This window comes from Varanus komodoensis, unplaced genomic scaffold (assembly GCF_004798865.1).
Source record: "Varanus komodoensis strain SLA01 unplaced genomic scaffold, ASM479886v1 scaffold114, whole genome shotgun sequence".
Lineage (NCBI taxonomy): Eukaryota > Metazoa > Chordata > Lepidosauria > Squamata > Varanidae > Varanus > Varanus komodoensis.
The window spans coordinates 746,094-755,830 of record NW_025335328.1 but is presented as its reverse complement, the minus strand read 5'-3'; the positions used below and the strand labels follow the sequence as shown (position 1 = coordinate 755,830).

At 56.5% G+C, this 9,737-nt stretch overlaps 1 protein-coding gene across 1 annotated transcript in view; it reads left to right on the top strand.

Annotated features, from left to right (window-relative positions):
* The first annotated feature begins 1,128 nt into the window (after positions 1-1,128).
* Positions 1,129-9,737, top strand: part of ASXL2 (ASXL transcriptional regulator 2) — a 28,766-nt gene continuing 20,157 nt past the window's right edge. The window contains exons 1-5 of the mRNA XM_044421065.1: positions 1,129-2,829; positions 4,379-4,381; positions 5,747-5,969; positions 6,153-6,261; positions 7,091-7,262. Of these exons, the coding sequence (XP_044277000.1) occupies positions 5,800-5,969; positions 6,153-6,261; positions 7,091-7,262 (451 nt within the window). The 5' untranslated portion in view covers positions 1,129-2,829; positions 4,379-4,381; positions 5,747-5,799. The remainder of the gene's footprint in view (positions 2,830-4,378; positions 4,382-5,746; positions 5,970-6,152; positions 6,262-7,090; positions 7,263-9,737) is intronic.

Below are 9,737 nucleotides of genomic sequence, written 5' to 3'. Positions count from 1 at the left end.
CCTTCCTCCCGAATTTCTCCAGTCCCCTTTCAGAGGCCATCGCCACTTCCTGAATTGTTTTAAGCATTTGCTGTGCGAAGGAGGACGGCCCCGTGCGGGTCCTGAGCCTCTCGCCCGTCGGCGTCATGCGATGACCCGCGGGTTCGTGCGTTAGGGCAGGGGGCAAACTCTCTCCCGCGATTCTGTTCTCCACACTTTGCCTTTTCATGTCTCCCCTTCCTCGCTCTCTTTCTGAGATGAACAGTCAGGGGGCTCGTGAAGGCCAAAACCGGCACAGCGATTTTATTGTGGGTTGTTGGGAGCAGGAGTCGTGAGTAATTCCCCCGCAGTCTCACTGCTCTGTCTGGAAATTTGTGCCCTTCCCCCTCCCTCCCCTTTTACTGCTCTGCTCCTCAGCTGGGTTTTTTGTCACTATTTTGACTTGGGGTTGGCGCATATTTATCCACTCAGAGCCCAGGAACTGCTCTGCAAGCAGAAGAGGCCGCTGGAGGGCAGGGATAGGCCTGAAGGGGAGGCAGGAGCTGGAGAAGGAATTCCTGGAGCCGGCAGCGCTATTTTAGTGGGGCAGGGGCAGCCTTTGGAAGAAAGGGGCCTCTACCAACTGGGAAGGGGCAGCAGGTAGCAGGGGCGGGGGGCAGCAGCTGTGCTGGACTCTAGGGGGAACAGGCAGCCTTGTACAAGCCCTCCAAAACACCCTCCTCACTTGTGGAAAGTTTGTGAGTGCGATCGCATGCTCTTGGGCTCCGGAAGCTTAATATCCTGGGGGATACGAGTGGGGAGAGCTTCCTGCATGATCCATCCACCCAGCGGAAAGGCTGCTGACTGGGGAGCAGGGAGAGGGGGCGTTCTGCCGCGCAGTCCCCTGCGGTGCAGGCCAAGAGTGGCGAGGCGGCTGGGCAATGTGCTGCTGAGTAACTGGCAAGCTGCCCACCCGCCCACCGTGTGGGTGGGCCACCTTGCCCAGAATGTGCCACGGCAGTCGTGTCTGCAGCAACAGATCAGTTTTCATCTCTGCTCTCATCCTGTGCTTTCTTGGCAGGTCCTGGAGAAAAATCCCAACACACCGATGAGCCATAAAGAGATCCTCCAGGTAATCCAGAAAGAAGGATTGAAAGAGATCAGGTGAGTGTGACCAGGTAACCCTGCCAGGGTGCTCACAGCTGCCAGAGCAGGGCATAACATCAATTGACAATCTGATATAATAGGTAATGCAAGAAAATAGCAAATAACATTGCAAATTAAACAAAATGAAGTTAAATAATCCATAAGAAAATACAAAGTATTAAATTAAATTTAATTAATTAACCAAAAGCTTGTTTAAATAAAAGTTAATCCAGGCGTCTCCTGAAGAGGGTCACCAAGCCAGCCGAGGAGGTCAAGGGGGCATCTGTGCTCCTCAGGTAGTCCGCACAGGTGGCTTGGTCGTTGTCCTTGTATGCTGCCAACTGTCTGGCAGAGATTTCCAGGTGGCTTCCAACAAGAATCAAAACACATTTCTTAAAAACAATGAAACAATAAGAGCACCATAATAGAACAGTGACAATATCATAGTGGTAATTTAAATAATGCAGTGAGTGAGAAGGACAACCATATTTATTATTATTATAACATTTCTATGCCGGCCCTTGCTGAAGCCTCGGGGCGGCTTACAGCACAATAAAATACATTGAAATACAATAGAGTATAATAAATTACCATTAAATACAAAAATACAAAAATACATTGAGTTACAAACATAATAAAATAAAATTATCAGTATAAAATACATCATTAACATCAACTAAGCTAAGCTCAGTTCTCAAAATGCCTCATGGCGTTTTTGCCTGGCTCCAAAAAGAGAACAGTGTTGGCCCTGCAGGGCATTGTGCTGCTCTGGGGGTGCGTCCGCGGAATATATTAGAGGGCAGAACTTTGCCACCGAGCTCCAGGTAGGTGTGTCGGATGTGGCTCGCCGCCTGCATCCAGCCCGCCCTTCGGTGTGTCCTCAGGCGCCAGCGTGGCCCGGGACGTGGAGACCTCGTGCTCGGCCCGGCTGCCTTCGCGGCTCACGGGAGAGCTTTGGCCGGCCACTGATTCTCGGGGCCATGGCGAGAGCGACCTGCAGGGGAGGGCTCCCTGAGCAGCCATGGGCTTCTTGTGGGAACTGTAGCAAGCAAATACTCTGATGATGTAAATTTCGTTACGCATCCAGATAATACATGCATAAGGAAGAACAAAGATTCAACAGCAACAGTCGTGTTCATTGAAAGTCATTGAATGTGTTTTTCAAAAAATAAGGAACGCAAGAATCTTCTCATAAAATTATGATGAGAATAAATAGTAATATCAGAATAAGAATTTGCTTAGTTTAACCTTATGATCCATCAGAAATCAAAAGACCCAAGTAAATGAAAGAGGTCAAAGGCAGACTGGGTGAAGAACCCTCCCGAGGCGTCGCTCGCCTCATCGTGACTGCATTGCACCGTTTTCCCTCTGAAAGGAACACGCGGTGGCTGCTCGCAACAGCCCTGTGAGGCTGGCTAGACTGGGAGTCAGTAATGGGCCGGGTTCCCCAGTGAGCTTCGTGGCTAGGCGGGATTAGAGCCAGTCCCCGGGTCCCAGCCCACCCCGCAAGGCCCTTCTGTGCGTCCCCCTGCCCTATTACGAGGGAGCCATCACCATGGTTGATCTGCCGAATGCAGAATTCTCTGCCCTGGCACATTTGCTGGAATGACAATTTTGCATCCAAAGAAGGCTTCTGTTTTGTTTGCTGCAGTAGTGGGAAGCTCCAGATGTAGCCAGATTCCGATGCCCATCTGCTCCAGGCAGGACAGGGAATGGAGTGAGAAGGTGGGAGTTGTAGTCACACAGCACGTGGAGAACCACGTGTTCCCCTTCCCTAGGCTACTGCTTAAATAAATGCTCTTTATTATTTATCGCATGCTATTGGTCGGTTTGTTATTCTTGCATACTTTTATTACAGTTTGTGGTCCATTTTTGATGATTGGTTTTAGTTGCTTCAGCCCCCCTCGGCATTTCCTTCCGACACGGGAAAGAGGGATGTGGTGTTTTCCAAAAAGTAATGAGCAAAGTGTCTGTCAGAATGTAATTACAGGCGATGCGAATTTGTCTGCATTTGTGCTCACGAAACTGGCTCCGAGCAGGAATTCAGGCGGCAAGGCCTGGCCTCCTAAATGGAGCCCTGGCTGAAATGTTACCATGACGTGTGTACGGTGGCCATGGGCGCAAAGGCTGAGCATGCAAGAATGTTTCTGTTTTATGTATTTATTTTAATTTTTCCTATCCTGTCATTCACTAAAAATCTCCTGGCTGTTTACACAATTTAAAAAAAAACCCAGTTAAATCAACAATAAAACAGTTAATAAAACTGGCACACTCCTTGGTGCCAGTACTTGATACTAAAACAATTAAAATATGAATTAGCAATTAAAGAACCAGGTAAATGGAAGGATTTTGGCCTGACATTGGAACGCCGGTGCCTGGCACAACTCTCTGGGGAGCAAGTGCTGTGATGGGGGCACTGGCAGAAAAGACCCGCCTTCTCGCCAGCGACAGAAAATACTCTCTCTCCAAGGAGGTGTCCTGGGAACCCGGTTATTTCTGGTGGGATGCCTTGCATAGCCGGCCTGAACTTAGTGAGGGACGTCCAGGCTCGGGGCTCACCTGGAGATGCCAGGTGGGTGTGGAGAGGCATTGCGTTTCCACGGTCAGCGTTTCTTCCGAAAGCCGGGATTGTGCAGGTGGCGTGGGAGTCTTCGTCCCCAGCCCGCTCAGGCGCTCCCTCAAGGCTCTGGCTTGCCTTTTCGCAGTGGCAGCAAGTCAGAGGATGCACACCTGCCGCTGAGGCTTTAAGTCTGGCAGGTGGTCATGGAACGCCTCGAAGACGAGTAACTTCGCCTCGTTTGCGTCTCGCTGCCCTCGCTGAGGCTTGCAATGTGGCTTTGTTCTCCTCTGAGCCAGAGCGTGTTTGAGATCGCTGAAGGCAGGGCAAGCTGGAGTGGGCCCCGGGTTCGCAGCAAGTCCCTTTGGCTCCTGCCAGGGGGTGGCATCAGCTCAGCACCTTTCCCCGTCGGCCGGGGCTTTGCCCACGGGCCCTGCAGCTCAGGGGAGCCGGACACCCGGCCTCCGCCCTCCAGCCCTTGTGGGTTTGGCTCTCTCGGACTGACCGCCACAGCCAAGTTGCCGGCCCAGCCCGGCCCCTTTGGGAAATCGCTGCAACGCAGCCCCTTGCCACCCCTTGCCGGACAGAATCTCCGCTGTGGGTCCTGCGAGAGGTCACTGGAAATGTGTGGAAGTGTTGCTTTGCTGAATACTTAAAGAGCATTCTCTCTTTTCTTCCTCCCCTGCTTCCACTTCTTTCTATTCCGAACGACTGCAGAAGGTAAGCACTTGTTGATATATAAAAGCCGCAGCGTTCAGCTGAACCAGCATCTCAGGGGACTGGCCGCATGCAGAAACGGTGCGTGGCTCGAGCCCTGCAGGTGGAGTCGGTCAAGACGCTCGGGGTCACTTCAGTGCCTGCCCGGATCCCGGCTTGTGGGAGGCCTGGTGCGTGGGGGGGGTGGGGGGCCCCGGGGCCTGCTGCCACCTCCTCGACCTGAGCAGCCGCCTTCGTGCTTGGCGGCCCACGTGGTGGCTCAGCGGAGCGCAGGCAGCTTAGCAGAAGCCCAGCCACCGGGGTGGTTGATCTCTGATCGGCACGCCAGGCTTTCCTGGGCTGTCTTGCGGTTCACTGTGGAATCTCCGGAACGCCACCGCAGCCCTCCAGCAGGGACGCTGGGGGCCTCCGTGGCCGAGACTGGCGTCTTACACCCTCCATGAGGCCTCGTGTCATAAGATGTGGGGGGGGGTGTCTGCATTTCTTGCAGTAAGAGGGAGCCATGCAAATTTCTGCACTGGTTAGGTCACGAAACCCTCGTCTTTGCTTGGACCTGGGAGCGTTTCAGGGGCCCCTTCGATCCCCCGCAAATAAGCAATATGCAGACATGGCCTAAATGAGGATGCCTCAAACCTTCCACACAAAGGTGTCCCAGGTTGTCTGCTTGTCGGAGAACCAGCGGGGGGTGACTTGGCCGAAGCCACAGGCCCCGTGTGCACGAGCGGCAGCCGCGGTGGGCCCTCGAGTCCCCTGAACTTGTGCCACTTCCTGCAGGGTGCCTTGCTTTCCGGGGAGAAGCTGTGCTGAGGACGCACAGCCTGAGCCGGGGCTGCCTGCGTCCTGGGGGGCTGCCGTGCCTCCTGGCCGCAGGAGCGCACCTGCGCCGGGGGCCGAAGGACCTGCACATCGGCCGCCGTTGGGCAGCGGTGGCGAACCCCCTCCGGCCTCTCGCAGTCTTCCACGCTTTGGAGCCTCCGCCACGGCTTTGCCCCCTTTTAAAAAGCACTTTGAAAGCCCTGTGCTGCTGCGGCGGCACTTCTTGCGAGGACGCGAGCGTGTAGCTTGCCGGGCGGCCTCCTTGTCTGTCCCGGTCTTGGGGGCAGCTGCCAACTGGTAGGCTAATTGGCTCTCTGTGGCGGAGGTCCAAGAGCCACACTGTCGATGGAGGGTCCTGAGAGGGCGGGGGCAGACCCCCCGGTTTCGAGTCTTGAACTTCCCGTTCTCAGCACCCTCCACCTTGTCAGCAGCTCCCTGAGTCCCCGCTGACTCCCGAAAGGGGAGGAACGGGCCCCCGCAGTGTTTCCTGGCTCCGTTCCTTGGCTTTGTAGTTGCAGCGGGGCGTGAATTCCCCCTCCATGTACTTTGCAGACGCTTCTGACCCTTGGAGAACCCGCTGAGACCCACCTTCACTGCAGCAGTAGATGCTCAGACAAGGAGCCATGCGGGGGAGAGGGGGAATGGCCCCTTTCCGGCTCGCTGGAAGCAGGAAGGAAGGGCCTCGCTTCCGGGAGGCGGCCCCCTTCTCCGGAGGGCTCCCTGCCCCACGAGGTGTGGGCCGTGGCGGAGGAAGGAACCCGCTCCCCTCCGGCAGGTCCGTCGTTTCCTGTTGCACCTGGCCCGCCTGACGCGGGCTGGCTGCCGGCGGGTCTTTGAGGAGCCCCTGCCCGGTGGGGCCGCTCCTCGTGCCCCTCTGCCACGCCGTGGCCGAGCAGCCCGGGACTGGGCAGCCTGCCCCCCGCGTGCCGGGGGGCTTGACCCGCTGCTCTCTTTCTAGTGGGACCTCTCCTCTCGCTTGCCTGAACGCGATGCTGCACACCAACTCCCGTGGGAGTGAGGGCATTTTCTATAAGGTCCCAGGGAGGATGGGCGTCTACACCCTGAAGGTAAGCATGCCTGCTGCCTGCATGCGGGGCTGGCTCTGGGGGAGGTGGCCTGTCCCGGGAAGCCCCGGGCTGCTTCACGAGGTGCCACAGCGATGCTGTGGCCGACCGAGCGTCCTTGCCTGGGGGCTTCGGGCAGGAACTCTTCGACACAAGGGCTGTTACCCCTTTGCTCCTGGCCCAGCTGCTAGCCTCCACTGCCTGGAGATGGGGGGGACTCTCCCACCCTGGAGGCATTCAGGACGAAACTGGGCAGCCCTCTGAGTGGGGTGGCGTGACTTGGGGTCCTGCAGCAGCAGGGGCTGCACCTGAGGGCCATCCCGGCCCCTTCCCACTCTTCTGTTCGATGATTCTACAGCTTGCGTGTGGGGTTGACACCAGAACCCCTCGTGGCCCAGACGCGTAATTCTGCTTGGAGAAGGTGCCCCATTGCCCACCTGTAAAATGGGTGTGGCTAGGGCAAATCTAGGTGCAGTGGGCAGAGCCAAGTCTCCAGAGGGTTCTGGAGGGCAATGTGGCCCCAGCCCCCTTAAAGGTTAGGTGGGTGTTGGTTGGGGGTGGCGTAGGGTGTGTGGCATCCTTGTTCTGACAGGGATTGAGGTAGAGGATCCGCCACCCCCAGTAGCCACCGTCTGAGGATGTGCTGCTGCACACCTTTGCTGCGCCCCGGCTGGAGGCGCCTGGCCCAGGAGAGGTTCCTCGGGGGCTGCTATGCGCCCTGGCGCTGGTAGCCAGAAGGTAGCCCCGGGCCTCTGGCTCGGGGCTTCAGCTTTCCCACCCCCGTTGGGAATGCCAGCGCATTGCCTCTGCATCTCTCTCTGTTTTATTGCAGAAGGATGTTCCAGACGGGTTGAAAGACCTCTCTGAGGGCTCCGAGGAGAGCAGCGACGTGCAGTCAGACTCTCCCACCTCCGAAAACAGCAGCAGTGGCGGGAGCAGCAGCAGCAGCAGCAGCGACCGGAGTAGCGTTAAGGAAGGGAGGAAAAGCAGGTGGCGAAGGAAAGGTATGGACTTATTATTACCTTTTCATGCCGCCCAGTTGTCTGAAAGTGCTCTGGGTAGTTAACAGGATCAGAAATGTAAGGCAGACACAATACATCAAACCAGTAGAGCAGCCAATAACGAGAAAGCCACCGTCACTATCGGGTTAAAAACTCCAGCACAGGATCACAATCCAATGAGACCCTACTGCCACAGTCAAGTCAAAACTACAGGCACAGCAATGATATAAAATACGTATCAGAATTGAAATTAGCCATTAAAATATCTGGAGAAGAAAAAGTTTTCACCTGGCGTCAGAAGGAGAAAGAGGTGGGCACCAGGCCTACCTCACCGGGGGGCGGACTCCGTGAGTGGGCGGCCGCATCCTTCCTCGGAGGGGCTCTCTCAGAAGGACCTCTCTCAGAAGGACCTTCGGGAGGAGGCCTTCCCTCAGATAAGCTGGCCCCAAGCCATGTGGGACTTAAATGTTAGTGCACGCGCTTTGAATCAGGCCCAGACCTCGGGCGGGAGCCAGCGCAGCGGCACGAGGAGCAGCGCACTGTGCTGACTGCGCATGAGGTGCAGAGCCCTGCGTGTCCTTTGAGCATTGTTTCAGGTCGGGCTTTTGTAGCTGCTTTCTCGCTGGGAAAACGGCCAAGACTGGCCTCGCTCACTGCAGGCGAGGGGTGCGCTTGGGTCTTGCCTGGAGTCAGAATTCTGCATTCCCTCTCGGGATGCAGGTTTGGGTCACTCGGGAGAACTGGCAAGGCCTTTGTGTGCTTGTTGGCGTTCAGAGCCGCCTACAGGCCTCGGAGCAACAGGTTGCTTCCAGATTCGGCACACAAGCACGCTCCTGCTCGCGGAGCTGGTGACCCGTCGGCTCCTCGTGGGCCACCGGTGCCCTGGGAATCCCTCGGGGCTTGGGCCTCACCCCGTTGTGCCCCGCAAGGCCTGCAGCCCGCCGGGCACAGCCTACGGAGCCGGTGCGTGGTGCTTGGCCCGATGGCTCAAGGGCGGCGCCGGCTCGCCCGGCAGCCCTGTGCTTTGTCGCTGTCGGCGGCATCCGTGTTCTCGCAGTCGCTGCCCTCACACGCTGCCCAGTCCCCAAAGCTGCTCCGGGGACTTGCGGCAGAGAGCTGCTCCCACTTGAAGTCCCGGCTGCCGCGATCTCCACAGCCTGCCACCTGGAGGCCCTCTCTGGTTCGTGTCCTCCTGAGGAGCCGGACGACCTGGCAGTGACAGCGGGGCAGTGGCTCGGGCTCCTCTTCTTCACAGGAAATGTTTGGACAAGGCTTTCTACTTGTAGAGGGGTCTGCTTGTTATAATGAAAAAAATCATCGGCAAACCATCCATCGCGTAGCGGTTTGCTGCTGTTACGAAGTCGAGTGCTGTCAAATCAACTTCGACTTATGGCCCCCCATGAATGAAAGCCATCCAGGGTGTATTGCCTGTCTGTCTTTCCCAACCCTGCTCGGCGCCTGTAGGCTCCAGGCAGTGGCTGCCTTCATGAGGCCAAGTCTCACGTCTGGCTTCCCTTTCTTCCTCCGTCTTCGGTTCTCCCTGGCACGATTGTTTTCTCCAGTGAGTCTTGCCTCCTCATGTTGTGCCCAAAGTAGGGCAGCCTCGGTTTTGTCATTTGGGACCTCTGGGCAGCCAGGAATGTTAAGGGGCAGCCTGGGGCACGTGAGCAGCTCCCCACTGACTGGCAGCGACAGTGACTAGGACCAGACTTTGCCTGGCATGATTTCTTCAAACCATCACCTGGCAGGATCAGGTGTTCCTGCATACTGATAGAGAACCCCCTGCACTGGCTAAACAGCTGCCTGCCGTCAGCAACAGGCAGCGAAGTACGGATATGGACCCTTGGACCAAACCCTGCCACAGTCCCCGGTCACGCGTGCTCTGGAAACCGGGCCTGGGGATGTGCCCACAGGGGTGGAGGGGAATGCAGAACTGCACCTGGAGCCACAGGCTGCTGTTGGGGCTGCTGAAAGCTGAGCAGGCCAAGTCCGCAGGCAGGCAGGCAACAGGAGCTGCTGAAAGCCACAGTGAGAACTGGGCACGGAACCGTTGATCGGTTCAGCACTGGGGAAGGAGTTCGGCAAGGCTGTATCCTGTCGCCCTGTCCATTTAACTTATATGCAGAGCACATCATGAGAAAGGCGGGCCAAGATGAAATACCAGTTGGAATTAAGATTGCCGGGAGAAATACCAACAGCCTCAGATATGCAGATGATACCACTCTCATGGCAGAAAGTGAGGAGGAACTAAAGAGCCTCTTGATGCGGGTGAAGGAGGAGAGCGCAAAAGCTGGCTTGAAACTCAACATTAAGAAAACTAAGACCATGGCATCCGGTCCTCTCACTTCCTGGCAAATAGATGGGGAAGACATGGAGGTAGTGACAGATTTTATTTTCCTGGGCTCCAAGATCACTGCAGATGGGGACTGCAGCCAAGAAATTAAAAGACGCTTGCTCCTGGGGAGGAAAGCTATGGCA